Source organism: Chelonia mydas, chromosome 10 (genome assembly GCF_015237465.2).
Source record: "Chelonia mydas isolate rCheMyd1 chromosome 10, rCheMyd1.pri.v2, whole genome shotgun sequence".
In the NCBI taxonomy this organism is placed as follows: Eukaryota; Metazoa; Chordata; order Testudines; family Cheloniidae; genus Chelonia; species Chelonia mydas.
This window is the reverse complement of record NC_051250.2, coordinates 18,177,120-18,195,371: the sequence shown is the minus strand read 5'-3', so window position 1 is coordinate 18,195,371 and position 18,252 is coordinate 18,177,120. Positions and strand designations below refer to the sequence as shown.

General features: G+C 45.9%; 1 protein-coding gene across 1 annotated transcript; it reads right to left on the bottom strand.

The window, feature by feature from the left end:
* Positions 1-1,203: 1,203 nt before the first annotated feature.
* ARL6IP1 (ADP ribosylation factor like GTPase 6 interacting protein 1) lies at positions 1,204-10,648 on the bottom strand. The gene is made up of 6 exons (XM_007064380.4): positions 10,369-10,648; positions 6,763-6,896; positions 5,558-5,677; positions 4,277-4,394; positions 3,470-3,554; positions 1,204-2,357 (listed from the first exon to the last, which is right to left on the bottom strand). The coding sequence occupies exons 1-6, from the start codon at positions 10,402-10,404 to the stop codon at positions 2,239-2,241; spliced, it is 612 nt and encodes a 203-aa protein (XP_007064442.1). The 5' UTR covers positions 10,405-10,648; the 3' UTR covers positions 1,204-2,238.
* Positions 10,649-18,252: the final 7,604 nt, after the last annotated feature.

The window sequence follows — 18,252 nt, the reverse complement described above, 5'->3', positions numbered from 1 at the left end:
TACTTCACTATCCCCAAGGCTGATCTTTCATTATGGTCTTCACCCAGTTTTCAAGCCACATGAAAGCATTCATAGCCAAGAGCCAGTGTAATCCCTTGCAAGCCTAGCTTTTGGAGTGAACCTCTTGAATTACGTCACAGATGTCTGGAGATTCTTCAGCAACAATTTTTTTTTAAAATGGGATGTTTTTATTGTATATGAATACCACAGTGTTACTTGGTTATACCATTTAACAAAGCTGGTTGTTTTTAAACATATATACCCTAAATTTAAGCTTCAGTATGCTAGTTATGCATCAATCCACATTATGAAAACTGGCTGGGAAAAAGCTGGAGGCCTGGCAGCTTGATAAAACAGATCTTTAGCATCTGGGAAGCCCATTAGAGGCTGTTTGGAATTGTGTTCTGCTGTTTCTAGAGAGATCTTCAGAAGTGAGCAAGTTAACATTAGCATATATTTTTCAAAGTTGATTAAGATGGAAAAGTTCATACCATTGAAAGCTACTACTTCAGGCTACTTATAGGCTTAAACTATTAACCCTACATCAGTTTACATTTTAAAGATTCTCTGCAGCCATGGAGGCTAAGGGAAATTCTATATCAGAGTATTCTTGCTCATTATATGGGACACTCATCATAGTCAGAATCCAAAGTTAGTTAAATGTCAGCTTTGAGACATTAACAAATGTTTCATTTTCCCCAGCAGTGTCTAACTTTGTAGAGTTCAAACTTGTATTTTTTGTTGATTGGGCCTGCTTTGTCACTTTCATATATGCCCTTTCCCCACAGATTTATTCACAGTTCCTAAAAATTGACCTAGGTCAGTCATAAGCAGCTGCTGCTATGAAAGCTATGACAAGCAACAGTGGAAGGAATTCCATTTGCTGCAGAGAAAAGACATTACGGTCTCTTCTGTTCCCATGATGTTCCAGGCTTCTCAGCAGCATAGGCACTACTTCTCAGATTGAATAAACAGCAGTTATACTGACAAACTCCACTCTTTAGAAAAAAAATAAAGAGAGAAGTTTACTATCATTAGATTAAGTGCAATAGGGGAGACACTTAAGATAGTAGCCCTGTGCCCACAGATGCATTTGTGAGGTTGAAGGATGAAAGTACTTTCACATCTCCACTCTCATCCTGGCAAAGATCAGATACATTGTGAACACACACCAGGGATGTGCGAAAGAGCAACTCTTCAAAATGGTTTTCTCAAGTCTATATTTTAAATTAAAAGGTACCACCATTTATCTGTTTTACAGTTGAAACAAACATAGAAGAAAGATAGTTTTAAAACAAAATGTTCAACTTTTAAGAGGCCTTGATACGTAAACATCTTTCAGCTTTTACTTGAGGAAACAGAAGTACAGTTTTAAAAACTGAAGTCATAACTCAGAAGACAGGATTATTTACAAGAGACAAATATCTAGTACATCTATGGACAGGACAACATACATAAAAACAGACTTGTTACATGGCTCCATGACTACAGCAGTTTTCAAAATAATTGACTGTTCGGGTACATATACCCTAGGCCACTTTCAACATTTTCAGTGCAATGAGTTGACAGTTACACTACAGCTAGTGACTAAATTCAAATTTAAGTGTTCAGGAGCCCTATTTGGCAGAAATAATCCATGGTTTATTCAACCAATTAAGCTAGCCAACAGAAACAAATAAATACTATTTTAGCTAGGCCACAGATTCATTTTTAGCCATAATTCTATGCAAGTGCCCGCAGAAAGAACTGAATGGGAACGAAGACTGTTAATTGGTCCCTTCCCACTAGAATCAGTAGTAAAAAATCTCCACACCAATTAACTAGTTCTTAAATCACATACTTCGCTGCTTTCTGCGCCCACAAGCCTATTGATGGTGGGGCAACACTACTAACTTCATTATGAGGATACTATTCATACATTACAAAAGTGCCAATTCTTGTGCTTTAGCAGCTAAGATTTCCCACATGGTGTGGATGTTAAATAAGTTCAGCAGGGCTCCCCATTGCATAAAATAGGTATTCCCCAAATATAATCACCAGCAGGCTACAAAACCATGTGCTACCAGAGGAAACAGGAGACCCTCACAGCTGTTGAGAGAATGGCATTTCTGCTGAATAGGGACCCAATTTTAATTAGAGCCAATGAGCAAAGTAACTGCTTCTATAATAAGTATAGAGGAATTCTAGAAACTGTTCCCAGGGACATCTTATGCTGTAACTTAATTAGAAAGTGATGCTTCATTCATTTTTCTTCTCCTTTTGCTTGAGAAGTTTGTTAATCTCCCTTTTTGCCATTCCAACATACTTGGTAATGATTCCATGTTGGTTTAATCCAGGAAACAGCAACAACACACTCACTAAAATGAGATCAGACAGAACAAATTACTTAACAGTACATATTTTCTTATAAAAAGTTCCTTTCACTATATAACCCCACATGTTTGCTAAACCCTATTAAGTGTTCTTTATACAGTAACTCCTTGCTTAACATTGTAGTTACGTTCCTAAAAAATGCTACTTTAAGCGAAACGATGTTAAGCAAATCCAATTTTACACACACCGTATAAGTTTTAAACGAACAATTTAATGCTGTACACAGCAATGATGATTGTGAAGCTTGCTTGAGATGGTGGAGTCAGAGGGTGGAATATGTCCCAAGGAATGCCTTACTGCTAAATGATGAATAGCACTACATTGTTGTTAATGTAGCCTCACACTCCACACGAATGGAGGAAGGAGACACAGCATGACAGAGAGACAGAGACGTATGTGTGTGCGAGAGAGATGTGCATTGCCCCTTTAAGTAGATCAACAAGTTGAGACAGCAACTGCTGCCAGCAAGCTCCCTCTGTCCTGAACACTCTCATGTCCCTCCCCCGCCTGCTCTGTGGAGATGGGGTACAGGAGCAGGGGGAGGGGGACACCCTGACATTAGCACCCCTCTTCCTCCCCCCACCCCCTTGCAAAGCAAGCAAGAGGCTCCTGGGAGAAGCTTCAAGGCACAGAATAGGAGCAGCACACAGCAGTGGCGGGGAGAGACAGCTGAACTGCCCAGCAATTGATAGCCTGCTGGGTGGTTGCCGCACAGGGAACTTAGGGGGGCTGCCGGTCCACCCTCGTTCCAAGCCCCCACCAGCTAGCTCCAACAGGCTGCTCTTTCTGCAAGCAGTGAACAAAGCAGGCGGCTGCCAAACAACATTATAAGGGAGCACTGCGCAACTTTAAACGAGCAAGTTCTCTAATTGATCAGCAACGTAACAATGAAACAACGTGAATGGGGATGACATTAAGTGAGGAGTTACTGTATTGCTTGTCCTTTCAGTGGAAGTGGGAAAGTAGGTCCATCGGGAAACAGTGAGTTTCAAACAAATGAGCAGTTTAGCATGTGAACTTTTGGCTATCGTGTCTCTATTCAGAAGAGGGGAAAATATTCTTGTTTGTATCCACTCTGCAAAGTATGAACACTTACCTATAAGGTAGGTGAGGAAGAGATTATGAACTTGCTGTCCTACCCAAGCAATTCCAGCAAGAGAACAGAGCATGGTCATGAAGTACTAAGAATGAGAGATAAAACATTAAGTTACTCAAGTCCTGTCCAGGATTTCACAGCATTTTAAATTCCCAAATTTAAAAAGGGAAATGAACCTCCAACCACTTTAGTTGGAAGCGCCCCTCGCTCACCCAACCATTACACACTATAGTTACACACACCATTTAAAATGCCTGACCTGAGATCACAGACGAATATTCTCATTTTCAGTTCATCAGTTTCCCAGTGTATTAACTGTTCCTTTTGTTTGCAAGGGTCTTTCACGCAGATGTGGTAGAGAAATATTTAGTGTAATTGCACCACCATTACAACTGATAAGAAAGGTACAGCATCTGAAGTTACTTTTAGGCCAAGATATTTAAGGTGTGCCTAACCTGACACACCTTAAAAGGAGCCTCGTTTTCAGATGGCAGGTGCTTACTGAAAGACATTGATTTAAGATGGTCTCAGAAGTTGGGCTCCTCAAAGTTGTTATACTCTGCTTTAAGGTTAAGGTTCGTCAGAGTTTGAATTTACATTGAGAAGTGTTTTGAACCCTCGTTTGGTAGATTCACGAAAATAAGATGTGTTCCCTACATTGCAAACTCAACCAGAGTTGCCAAATCTAAATACAAGATGCCATTTCATAAAAAGACAAAACTCTTGTTTCAAATTTGAATAAAGCAGAATCACAGTTTAAGTAATTTTTTCAACCCCCAACTCCTCAGGACCAAGTGTGTAAAGTACCATTTTAGGCTTTTCTTCCTTCAATGTGAAGAGACGTTTCCACCAGCCAATAATTCTGCGACGAGTTTTTACCAGGTTGCTGCAAATTTCATGAAATCTTTGCTGTTGTTCTGTGGTCCTTTTTAAAAAGGAATTTTTAAAAATAAATTTACTACAATCTGAAATATCTTGAGCCTAAGATATCATCCAAAGGTCAGTTTAAAGTTCAGGATGTAAAATTCATTGCTCTTTCAGTAAAAGCAAAGAACACGCAGAGATCTTAACTTTTCAACATCAGTGTTATCTACACTGAAGCATGATCTTGATTTTGTTTAGTTTTACATTTCCTTAAATTACTGCCCATTTTATTGAGCACCCTATATTTATCAATTGACTGTATACTTTGAACTTGTTCTAGAATTCACTGTACACTGAATCTTTCAGAAATTGTGTACTATTCTTTCAGGGGCAATTAATTCAAAAGGCTTGCATAATGCTACGTTAGAGCATGCACAAGAGATGCATACTACTACTGAAGTTTTATCCACTGCCAAGTCTGGCTACACTAGCTGATACTCTTGCATAGAATTTTTTTTTCAAACAGCCGTACAGTCTTACCCTGGTATTAGCCAATTATCCCATTTTAGAGTCTTTTTTTAAAAAATCCAACATGTAATTCTCTAAGTTTTTCTTCCAGTAGGTCAGGTTATCGTTACTTCTTTCTGTAAAAATTCACTTCTCTTCCCCCAAGTTGAAGTATTGATTATTTCCCACCCAAATTTCTACTCTAGGTCCCTCGGTGTATTACTTTCTTCATCCTAATTTATGTTTAGAACTACTCCTCCACTTCAGCACCTAAAATTTTCATTCACATGCTGTATACTCCCCTTTCTAGATTTTTAGTTAGGTCATATTTAACACCAATCATATTTAACACCAGTTTGAATTGTTAAGACGAAGTGTTAGCTTTAAAAGAATAAAGTTAGTAGTGGGGCAACATCTTAAAGCAGATTAAGGCAATATGCCCATCACTAAAGATGTCTTTAGCTGGAATGAGGCAGAGCTGGGAAGATGTGCAGTACCCCACCCTCCCCATCTTCTAAAATAAAATGAAGCTCGACTTCTTACCACTGAACTCACTAGCATCTTTTGGTTAGTAGGTGATGAACGCCTTACCCTTACATGCTATAGTATACACAACTGACCTGATATTAGCCACTCAACTGCCCATTTTGACAATATTCATTTTCATAAATAGGAAAGCCATAAGGGGTTTATTTGTCTAGTTTTGATTTTACATACCATTTATTAGAGCCAAAAATTCTAGGAGCAAGAGCAGGAACAAGATAGTCAGCCAAACACAGGAACATGACAAAACAAGAGACACCTGAAAGAACAGAAGGATCCAGGTAGTAGATCATCCTGTAAAGAAAAAGCAATGTAAAAATTGCTTGCTTGTGGATTTCTGAAAATTCAGTTTGTCTAAATCTTTAAATTGCTGCATTTAAAAGGATGTTGTTTGAGTTCAACACAAAATTTAGATTTAAACAAATTTAACAAGTTAAGTAGTTCAAAGTTGCTCTTAGCTCCAGTGATTTAAAACAAAACAAAAACCAAAAAAAGAACACCAATACAGAACTATTCCCCTGCAGTACCCTCCAAAATATCACTGTATTGAACAACACAACACTAAAACCTGCAGCAAGACAATGTGCTATGCAGATTGTTTAGCAATACAGAACGTTTACACTATTTCAGGAAGGGACAGTTACTTTACTTGTACTTCTAATTCTATGAAGATGTCATCTTAAGACTTGTCACTCTTGATCTACAGTTCCCTAGCACAGGCATGCACAACACCATCCCGAAGACAGCAGGTTGGGGATACTTCCCCAACCCACGTTAAGCGTTGATACACCAAGGAGCTTTTACGAAAATGCAAGGCATGGTGAGTGCTAGCTCAGGAATCAAGAAACTGGTAGTACTTTATCCCTACAAAAAGTCTGAATTATTTTCCAAGCACCAAAGAATCACAATGTGCACATATGTTCTCCATGTCCACTGGAGGTAGGACAAGAAGTAATCGGCTTAATCTAGAGCAGGGAAGATTTAGGTTGGATATTAAGAAAAACTTGAGGACAATTAAGTACTGGAATAGGTTACCAAGGGAGGTTGTGAAAATTCAGTCATTGAAAGTTTTAAAGAACAGGTTAGACAAACCCATCAGGGATAGTCTAGGTATAGTTGGTCCTCTAAGGTTTCTGGGACTAAATCAGCGCTGCCACTGGCCTGTGTGTGGGTAGAACGTGGCTTCTGCTCCTTCCTGTTACCACTGCGCTCAGAAAGAGAAATCTTTAGAACTTGGGGAGTTCTGCTTTACTTGCATTTGTGCAGGATTCTTACTCCAAGATCTCTGTTTATGCATCCTTAGAGAAGTAAAGACTTGCTAAGTTTCACTGCATTTTTGCTATCCGAAGATGTAAGTGATCAGAGGGTACTGCACTCACAGAAAAGCAAAGGAAACACCACCCATCAATACAAGTGGAAACCAAGCTCTCTCCCAACGAAGGATTTTGTCAGCTACCAGAATTACTTCTCCCCATCCTTGCAAATGTTCCTCCAAACTTGCAGTCTCTGCAGCCTGTATTAAAAAAAAAGCGTTATCATTCATTAAGAAATCAAATAATTCTTACATCTAAAGTGCTTTACAGATACACCAATTATATTAAATAAGGACCTTTGGTTGTGAAGCCACTCTGAACTAAGTTATTTTTTATTAAGATACCATATATGGTTAGTTCCTTTTTCAATTAGAAAAACATTTTTATATCAAAAATTCTCCTCAGTCAGACCCAAAAGAGTATGGGATAAAGCTATATAGTCAGTTTCAATCAAAACAGTGAGACTGAGATTTTCCAAGCAATTTGCGGAGTAGAATGGGTCTCTAAATCCCCTACACTATTTTGAGACTCACAACCTGAATAGCATCCCAAGACATAGTGCTATATTAAAAGATCTGTAATCTGCTATTTTCAGACACAGAAGAAATCCCCTAGTCTAGTGTTTCCCCAACCTTTATTGGTTCCCATAACACCTTTTTGAAAATAAGATATTCAAAGTATCACATGCAAATTTCTGTTTCCTATGCACATTTAATTCAGCCCTTCATAAGCTTAATTTAAGTATATCCAGACTGAAGTAAATGCCTAGGAGGCCTAAAATGTTAGATAATTCCAATACAAAATTCTCAGATTTCAACATTTGTTTTTGTTCCAATGTGAAACAAAAGCAAGACCTTTTCTCCTCCCCCAATAAACACTTCTAAAATACCCAATAAAACAGTGATTAGGGCACTCACACAGAATATAGCAGACCCAGATTCCAGTCTCTCATCTGAATCATGCAAACCAGAGTCTTGTTGAATATGGGTTTCCTACAACCCAGGAGAGTGCCCTGACCACTGGGTGACTGGCTACTCTAGAGTGGGTTTCTGGTTTCAACCAGAAATTCTGTTCCGGATCTGAGAAACCTTCCTGATAAAAGTTTCATCTGAACGATACATTTCAACTAATGAATATTTTCAATTTCCAACAAAAAATGGTAATCAAAAATCTCACCCAACTTTAATTACAACATCACTTAATTATAACATACAACAAAAAAACACAATGAAGCCACCACTAGGCCTTTTATGTTACTCAAATTACAACAAATAAGTATATCATAAATGGTGTCCTGATGTATTTTGATATGCTGCTGAGCTACAGTCAATGACTTGACTAACTTGTTTAATTTAAGTCTGATGTTCCTGCTAATTCTTATTTGGGTTATTGCTGAGTGTGAGTCAAAATTCATTTTGCTTCCTTTAAAAACAAAACAAAACCCCACAAAATTTAAATAAAATACAAAACATTTTTATTAGCTCTTGCACAAATTTTAAAAAGCACCATTAATGAGAAAAGGGCTGTGCTTGTGTATAACTAAAGAGCAGGTGACTCAGAAGGAAGGGGAATGGGGGAGTCTTGGCTTTACCTGGGTATCAGATACCACTTGGAGTAGAAGCGCTCTTGCTCCTCAGCAACTCCAGCCCCCGCCAAGCAGGGATTTCAGTTAGCCAGTTCTGCTGCTGAAGAGCCAGGTGGCTCTCCTTAGTATCACAGACAGGCTTTTATCCACCAGACAGTCTAGACCCAACGGACACCAACCCCAGCAAGCGCGCATACTTCCCTGGGGAGATAGGAGGAAAATCCCCATGTGCCCCAGGCCTCCCAATACTGCAGGGCCCAGTCTGCAGCCTCTGCAGGGTAGGGAGTGCAGAGGGAGCTCATACTCTGCAGTGGCTTTGTTTGTGACAGGCCCTTTTATCTCACCAATCTGCACAGCTGCACGTTTTGAACCAGCAGTGTACATGTGTCTCTTCTTAGAGATGAGCTCTGAAGGATGATATGGAACTTTGCAAGTTCACTGCAGTAGCTCAAGTTGTGCAGCCTGGTGCAAGCTGAAAGCTAGGCTTAGCTAAATACATACATACATACAGTCTTATTGACCATTATGGCTCAAAGCAGGCAAGTGCATTTTGCTTCCCAAGCATTTTCTGAAATGCTGCAGTGCAGGTGATGACTGTACATGAAACTTTTTTAAAAAGACCTTTTGGGATATCACTTCCAATAAGGTTTCTTACCACAGAGTTTGAGAACCCTCTGCTCTAATATAACCAACAACAAACGGGTTAACCACTCATACAAAGTCATGGTTAATCCATCAGACTTCAAGACCAGAGGACACCTCTGCAATAAGAATGTATATTGATGGTAAGTTCAAATTGCCTATTGTTTCAGTTGTCTTCTTAAAAGTGAATTAGCATGATTTTTCCAGGTTTTTGTTTTAGTTTGTGCATTTGGTAGCACCTACAGCTAGTCAGTTTTGCTATTTCCTCCTCCTTATATTTTCAAGAAATAATTTCCCCCCTTTTGTCTATTTGGAATTTTTAGAATAATACAAGTTGAAGAATATTAAAATATAGCTATAAAAACCACGTCCAAGGGAGTACCCAAAACTACTTCTCAGATTTGTTTTATTTAAATTTTAAACTGAATGGAAGATGAACGCATCCTGCCCCTGTTTGGCTACCACCACCCATCAAGTCAAGTCTTCACTTCTTCCACCCTCAGCTTTGTAGCTATATCCAGCCCTTACCTTAAGGTATCCCACTAGCCACCCTGCAACTTCTGCAGTCCTCTTACATCTGTCAAACACCTAGTCACACCCTAAATACGCTGAAATATGACCATCCCCTCAGGAAAGCCTGGTAGGTTCTCTCACAGAGATTACAAACTAAGAAAAAAAAGCCTGCGTATGTTACGTAAAAAACAATCTGACTCTAAAATTGCATACAGGGCTGGGCCAATTACAAATGACCAAGGCCTCGTGTGAGGTTTGCTAGGAAGCGCCGGGCTAATCCCTGTCCCCTTTATTAACAGGGGCAGGTGCTAATGCCACGAGGACACCCTGCGCAGTCAGCGGCTGGAACCCTTCTGCGCGCGCTGACCAAAGCCAGCGAAGGCTGGGGGAGGGGAGGCTGAACCAAGGGAGGCGTCGGGCCACCGGCGCTTCGACGGGCTCAGGCGGTCAGCCAGGGCTGGGGGAAGCACACGGAAGCGGCCGCACACCCCCGCTGGGCTCAGTGGGCCGCCGGCCCCACGCCATCTGCCCGGAGAGCGCCCGCGGGGTAGGCTCGGCCTCCCGCCGCGAGCGCTCCGTCCCTACCGCACAGACTGCCCCGCGCCTGCGGGAGCCAGTCCCAACAGCATCTCCCGGAGGCGGGCGAAACGGGGCAGGCCGGGCCTCCCGCACAAAGCCAGGACCCCCTCACTACGGAACGCCGGAGGGGATAAATTTTCGTTGGTCGCCACCCCCGGCTGGAGAGCGAGGGTTGAAGACGCGTGTAGATGGGGGGGTGGGAGGGGGCAGGGAAGGCGTAGCCCCACGGTCTCCCTCCTTCCCCGAGCAGACAGCGCCCGGGGCAGCGAGAAGAACGGCGCAAGGGGCCGGAGACGCTCACGTCCCCTTCCGGCTTCCCAAGCGACCCTGGCCAGCCCGCAAGACCCGCTCACCAGCTGGTTAGTGCTCCTGTTATCTCCCTCCGCCATTTTGTGCGAGTCGGTGCGGTGCCCTGCGCTTGCTGCTTCTCGTCCTCTAGCCGCGCCCTCCCTGTCGCTGCACTGCAGCCGTCAAACCGCGCTGCAGCAGCCCGCCAGCCCCCCCGGCCGCCGCCCTTATAGACGCGGCGTCCAGCGGGGAGGGGGAAGCGGCTGGCTCCGCCCAAACGCCGTGCCCGCCAAATTGGTTGGCCGACTCCAAGTCTGGGTCAGGCCAATCCCAGAGCGCTCAACTGCAACCGCAGCCTGTTGGCAGTTGCTGTTTGAATACAGGCCGCGACCAATCAGGGATCCGCTTCTCCTCTTCCTCTTAGTAGTGTAGAGCGTTAACTGGTGGCCGAAATCTCCCTCGGGGGGGGCTTTCTCCCTTGTCTGCCAAGTTCCTGGGGGCAATGGGAGGGAGAGCCTCTCAGCTGTCCCACGTTTCCCGGGGGCGGGGGGGAGGGAGACACGCCACCGTTCACAGCCCCCCACATCTAGGAGGGGAGAGTCTCCCATTCACAGCTACGCCTCAGTGGGTACTTTGCCCCTTGAGCGGGCGCCTGCCTCAGTAGTTGCCACAGGTACAAAAACCATTCACAGACACTGGTCCATAAGGGCACAGCTGCAACGAGCACAGGCCTATGGCCAGCCTAGAAGAGGACTAGAAAGAGCAAAAAGAAAAGAAAACAGCAGAGTGGAATTAGAGGCCAAGCAAGTGGGGGGATGGTGATAGTTGCACCTGGGCAGAGCAGCACCCTCAGGTGGCTACGCCAGGAACGCTCAGGGAACACCACATGCCAGAGAGATGCATCGTTCAGGAAAGCGCGTTGGGGGGTGGTTTCAGAGTGGTGTGGACAGAGCCGATCCGGCACACACTGCACGGTTTGGCCATAGCGGACGCAGTCCCCCTGCTTTTGGCAAATGGAAAAGTAGCTATGGGCAGTAGCGGAATGGGTGGATGGAGCTAACAGGAAGGGATGGCCAACAGAAGAACAAACAAAATGGATACACAACCACAGAACGGTCTGAACTTCAGCTAAACCACTTCAAGCTTTCAAAAACCATGAGTCACGCCTCCACCAATCATCAGCTTGGTAGAGTGGTCCCATCTTGTGTAATTTACAATGAGATTTGATGTTTGATTTAATCAGTTGTCTCCAAGGAGCTGAACCTTTATGCAAGAATTTCAGCTTTAGTTTAAAAAGCAAGTTTTAAGCCCTCCTGCTTTTGGAGAAGAGCTTGAAAACATGATTTGAGTGTACCTAAAGACTCAGACACCTGAAGGTAAATAAAAAGAAAGAATGGTTACTTATTTTACAGTGACTGTGGTTCTTCAAGATGTGTTGTCTATAGGAATTTTACTTTTAATGCACACATGTCTAAGATCAGATTATTTTGGTATGGGGCAGGAGTAGTCAATTTTTTGTCAAGGTCCAAATGTCATGGTCAAGGTATAGTCAAGGTCCAGACTGCAGAGAAAATAATTTTAAAAAAATAACAAGTAAATAAAAAGGTATTGGGGGTCCATTCAAAAGTGCCTGGCAGTCTAGATTTGGCCTGCAGTCTGCCTAGGGACTAGTGCTGGTAGGGGGACAAGTACCTATGCCCTAGACATCGTCACACACGCACACCCCCTCTCTGCTCCCTCCCCACACAAAGGGCAAAACAGGTCCAACCATCCCTCAATTCCTTTGTCAATAAAGATTTCCAGGGGAGGGGGCTGTGTAGTAGTGTGAATGGAAGACAGGTCATGGAATTTGTGTGACCAACACACCTTGAAGAACCAGCTTTACTCTAAAGCAAGTAACCATTCTTTATTCTTTGAGTGATTGTCCACATGGATTCCACTATTGGTGATTAACAAGCAGTTGTCTGTTTGCTTGGAGGTGGCAGGAGTGCCAGTTAAATAATGACTGCAGGACAGCCCTACCAAAATGGATATCAATTTGGAAGCCTCTGCCTAGAGTGTCTTGTGAAAGGGTGGAGTGAACTCCACAGCTAGCTGCCCTTCAAATTTCAGAAATAGGGACATTCTTCGAACAGGCAGCAGAGGCAGCGTGAGCGCTAGAGGAATAAACTCTAATGGGTGCATGTGGGTGGAAGTTTGCTAGCTCATGATGTGTTTTTATTGAGTCAGAGACCTATTTCAATAAACTTTGTGAGAATATTGCCTGACCTTTAATCCTCTCAGAAACGGCCATGAATTGTCTAGGTGTGTTTCTGAATGATTATCCTGTTAACTGTAATACAACAGGGCCCTTACATCATCAATTCTATGAAGTTTAGCTTCCCCTGGCGTGGAGAGGCTTGGGGAAGAAAACTAGGAGATGAATAAATCGATCCATACGGAACTCAAACAACTTTGGCCAGTAATTTGAGATGAGGCCTGACAGTGACCCCATCTTTATTAAACAATGTATAAGGGGAGTTATCCTGAGGGCCTGAATCTCTCATACTCTTCAAACTGACGTAATGGCTACTAAAAAGGCAGTCTTCATTGGAAGTGGTAGAGGGAATAAGTTACCAAGAGCTCAAAGGTTGGGAAGGGCCCATTAACCCTATTAATACTATATTGCGGTCCCAAGAAGACCACTCTTGAACTGGGGGAAAAAAAGAACACAAATAAGGCAATTAAGGAATCTAGACACTGTAGAGCAGCGGTCACTAACCCATATATCGCGATTGACTGGTCGATCCTGGAGCCTCTGCCAGTCAATTGTGATCTCTGGCTGCTAAAAATCCAGCGGCACAGCGGAGTTAAGGCAGGCTCCATGCCTGCCCGATGCCACTCCCAGAAGTGGCCAGCATGTCCCCGCAGTTCCTGGGGGGTGGGGTGGGGTGGGCGGGGGCAGAGATCTCCGTGCTCTGCCTGGAACTACCACCCCAGCAGCTCCCATTGGCCAAGAACAGGGAACTGTGGCCAATGGGAGCTGCAGGGGCAGTGCTTCCAGGCAGGAGCAGCGGACGGAGACTCCTGCCCCGCCACCCCCTCAGGGGCCATGGGGGCATGCTGGTCGCTTCTGGGAGCAGCGTGGGGCAGGCAGGGAGCCTGCCTTAACTCCACTATGCTGCTGACTGGGAGCCGCCCAAGGTAAGTGCCGCCCAGCGGGAGCTCACGCCCCAGCCCTGAGCCCCCTCCTACACCCCAAGCCCCTGACGCAGTCCTGACTCCCTTCCCAGAGCCAGCACTTCAAACCCCCTCATGTACCCCAACACTCTGCCCCAGCCCGGAGCCCCCTCCTGCACCCAAACTCCCTCCCAGAGCTTGTACCTCTTACCACCTGGTGCACCCCAGACTCAGTCTGCCCCAGACTCAGCCCAGAGCCCCCTCCCACATTCTGAGCCTCTGGGCCCCAGCCCAGAGTCCACACCCCCTCCCAAACCCCAACCCCTGCCTCAGCACAGTGACAGTAAGTGAGGGTGGGGGAGAGGGAGCGACGGAGGGAGGGGGGATGGAGTGAGCCGGCCAGGGCAGATCCTGGGTTGCACTTAAATTCAAAAAGTGATCTTGTGCATAAAAAAGTTGGAGACCACCCCTGTAGAGTAAAATACAAACAAACCCACACTGTGGCCCTAGATAGAGTGATGTGAAGATATAGCTGCTAAATAGACTCCCATGCAACTAATAGAAAGTCCAGATTTTTTCTGAACTATTTACTAGCCCTATATGGCTGAAAAGGGTGTTTTCGAGACAGCTAGTGATGAGATGCCGAAATAAAATTCTTCCACTTAGGTTTATAAGTCGGTCTAGTTGAGGCTTTTGTGCTTTAGGATAGAATGTGAACTTTAGGTTCTTTTGGTGGATGTTAGCCAGCCAGTATCCAGGCGTCAGTTGTAACAATGCAGTGTCCAGTTGCAGTTTCATAGAACAACGGTCAGATCCGATGCTAGGCAAAGTGATCAGGGGACTGCGGTGAGAGGTTCATCAGATCCGAATAGCAGAACTGCCTGACCCAGGCCAGGGTTATCATAATCATGTATCCAGCATCTTGCCTTGGTTTCCTCAGATTGTCAGTATCATGAGGACTAGGTGGAAGACATAGATAAGTCCTGGTATCCAGGGGATAAGAAAGGCATTTAACAGGGAGCCTAGACTGGAGCCTCCTTTGGACACTTGGACACTCTCAGACACTTGGCATTTTTTGTTCTGGTTCCTGGTAAATAGATCTAGTGATGGGTATCCCCACTTGCAAAAGTTTCTCATCAACACTGGGTCCTTTATCAGCCACTCATGGTTGTCTGAGAATTGGCTACTATTGTGATTTGCCATCAAGTTCTGGGTGCCTGGAAAATGTAGGGCCTTGATGAACACAAGTAGTCCAGAACTGAATGGCCTCCTGACCAAGCAAAAATGACTTAGCTCCTTCTTATCTATGTGATCTATCACCACTTGGATTTTGGATCTATGGAGTAGAGGTATCTCCATCCTGTACTCTGCCCCTCTGCTGCCAGCATAAATCCAGAACCCACATCCACATCCTCTGCAGCCACCACCTCCTCAGCTCTGGTGACATTTGCCTCAACACTGACCTTCCTTCCATCCCCACCTTCTCTATGTCCCACACCTGTCTCCACCCTTCTCATGCCACCATTCCTAACCTTATGCCCATCCTTCTTCTTTCTCTCTCCCTCCTTCTCTTTGCTTTCCATTTCTGGAACATCCACTTCACCTTGAAAAAGATCTGTCATCCATGACCTCTTAATATATCTCTCCCTCCAGCTCCTGGGTCTCACAGTGATCCTTTTGTCTGACACTGCCTCTGCAGCCACACTCCCCAACTTGGATCAGACCAAGTGAGAGTGTTGGGCTTCTCCTGTCCTCTTCCTGCCACTTCCAACACCTTCCCTCTTCCCTATCTTTCTCCTCTTTTGAACAGCACTGCATCTAATTCTCCACCCCTTTTCCCCCTCCTTTTTGCTGTCCTCTACAGTTCTTCCCATCAGCCTTCCTCTCTGATTTAGATTCCTGGCTTGCTCTCTTCCTCTGTGCCTCACAATCTTCAAGTCTTTCATGTTGACAACTTACTGGACCCCTTAGCTACACATTTCCTCACCAGCACCTCTTCATTCAACCTTCAGCCATGGTTCAACTCTCCTGCTCACCGAATGGGCTTGGACTTGGTTTTGACCAAGCTCTGCTGTCTCTCTGACCTCTCTGGTGCCCTTAGCTGGTCTCCCTCAACATCGTCTATCAGCCCCCTGCCCTCACCTCATGCCCTATTTCTTGGCCTTTCTGTGACTTGCTGTCCATCAGCGTTGAATTGTTTGCTCTCAGCGCCCTCCTCCCTGCCTCTTTTTCCTTTCTTCCATTGATACAGCTGTTGATTCTCTCCATGCTTCACTCTCCTCCACAACTTGACTCTTTTGCCACTCTCTCCTATCACAAGGTCTGCCCTCCAAACCCCCAGCCTTGGCTCATCCCCAACATCCACTTCCTCTGTTCTTGATCTCGTGCTGCAGTCTCTCTGGTGGAAATCCCGTGATCAGGCGGTCTTGCTCCATAAAGTAATTCTCTCCTCTTTCAGTTCTCCCATTTTCCTAGCTAAACAGTTCTACTTCAACTTCTCTGCCTTTTTGCCACATTTGACTCATTCCTCAAACCTTCCTTCCTACTTCCATTTTTCTTTGCACAGGATCTTGCTGATTTGTTTCAAATGGAAACTGACAAAAGACAATGTGACTTTTCTCCTCCCCTCAAATTGCCTTGAATTCCCCCTTACAACTCTCTCCTTTTCCTCCTCAGTCACGGACACACAATTTCTTCTTTGAGTGATTACTCATACCGCTTCCAATTAGGTGTGAGCACGCTGCGTGCACAGTTGTTGGAAAGTTTTTCCCCTAGCAGCACCCATCGAGTTGGCTGTGGAGCCCCCTGGAGTGGCACCTTCATGGTGCTCAATATATGATCCTGCTGACCCGGCGCCTCCTCAGTTCCTTCTTACCGCCAGTGACGGTCGTTGGAACTGTGGCATCTTGCTCAGCAAGTTCTACCATGTTTCCCTAGCTTTGTTTGTTTCTTGTTCTCTGTACTTATTAGTTAGTTCTTAGTCATTAGTTAGTAGTTAGCAGTTGGGCTGGGGAGTTTACCCTCTATCCTGACCGCTTTTCCTTGGGAGGGCTTACATGCCCAAATCCCAGGGGTTCAAGCCCTGCAAGTCCTGCAGCAAGCCCATGCCAACGGGCGACCCCGATGACACTTGTCTGGGGGAGGCTCACCAAGCTGACAAGTGCAGGATTTGTGAGGGGTTTCGCCCCAGAATGAAGGAGCGAGACTTTCGCCTCAAGCAGTTCCTTATGGAGGTGGCACTTAGACCACAGCCTCCAGTGGTGTGGCAGGACCCGGTGCCAAGTTCATCCGTGCATAGCACCCCAGCAAATGTAGTGGAAGCAACACCACAGAAGGACTCAGGCAGAGACTCGCGGCACTAGAAGCAAGGGAGGAGCAGCTCTCTGTCCCAGAGGTCCACCCCTCTGGAGCTAGCCAATGGGGTGTGTCCTCGAGAGGAGCATCCAGCGCCGAAGTCTGCGGAGATGGCACCATCGACTTCGGCCTTGCAAGGGGGACTGTCGAGTCCGGTGCCGTTTGACTCCCCGGCCCAGGTCATCAAGGAGGTGGAACTGCCATCCACCCTGGCCACATTTGAGGCTGTGAGGGACCTCATCGCCATGACAGCGCTCAGGTCACCCACCCTTTACGCCAAGCCTTTGGTACTGCATCAAGTGGCACTGTCCCAAGGCAAACCGGTGATGCTCCAACCCTCAGCACCACTGATAAAATCACGCTGCCGCTCGCACACGCAGCACCGGTCACACTTGCGGCACCAATCCAGGTGGTGCCAGCACTTCTGCTCTTGATGCCAATCTGTGTGTCGATCCCTGTTGCGCAGCAGGTCCCGCTCCTGGTGCCACTCAGGGACCTCATGAAGCTCCAGATCACAGCATCAATCCAGGTCGTGGCACTGCTCATCAGATCAGCTCCGCTCAGAATCACCCTGGCCATCGCGGTCCAGATCCCAATCTTCAGACGCGAAGACGGGATCTAGATACTCCGAGCGGGGTTGGCACTGGTTAGGCCATGAATGCTCTGAGGTGGAGGCAGGACCGTGGCCTGCACAGTGGCAGGGACCAGCGCAGCGGCCATTTTGAACCCCCTGGGCATACCACCAAGCCCAGGGCACCCAGTCTGAAGGCTCCCAATCGTCCACCTCTGAACCGCAGGTGCTGGAGGCTTCCACCAGTCGCCCCACCCCTAGGGGTGCCGAGGAGGTGCCATGCCCGCACCCCACCCCCCATGGAACCAACTCCAACTCCAGTTCCTGAGCAGGACCCTGGTCTTCCTGGTTCAGCCAGCAAGACAGGACGGGAGGTCCCTGAAGAGCAGGAGGATCCTGTTCCCCCATTAGCCTCCTTGTTGTCCTCCCCAGACGAGGCCGTTGCAGGCACTTCTGTCTCCGGACCGCCCTCCATAGACAGCCGTGCCCACCAGGACCTCCTTCGCAGGGTGGCACGCAACATGGGTCTGCAGGCCCAGGAGGTGGTGGAGTTGGAGGATCCAATGGTTAACATCTTGGCCCTGGAAGATCCTTCAGGGGTGGCTCTGCCCATCATTAAGTCCATACAGGCCAATGCCAAGACTGTCTGGCAGACCCCGGCCTCCATGCCTCCCACCGCCAAGTACGTTGAGAGGAAATACTTCATTCCATCGAAGGGGTACAAATACCTCTTCACACACCTGCAGCCTTGTTCATTGGTGGTTGCAGCAGTGAACGAGAAGGAGAGGCATGGGCAACAAACCCCAGCACCTGATGCCAAGTGCCTGGACTTCTTTGAGCATAAGGTGTACTCGACGGGGGGGGG

What these genes read in the sequence shown, in the direction of transcription:
- ARL6IP1 (XM_007064380.4), bottom strand. Translation starts at nt 10,404, where the DNA reads ATGGCGGAGGGAGATAACAGGAGCACTAACCAGCTG. An exon ending in GGTGTTTCCTTTGCTTTTCT is followed by an intron (nt 5,678 to 6,762) that starts GTGAGTGCAGTA and finishes TTTTCTTTACAG; the next exon opens with GATGATCTACTACCTGGATC. An exon ending in CTTCCTCACCTACCTTATAG is followed by an intron (nt 2,358 to 3,469) that starts GTAAGTGTTCAT and finishes ATCTCATTTTAG; the next exon opens with TGAGTGTGTTGTTGCTGTTT.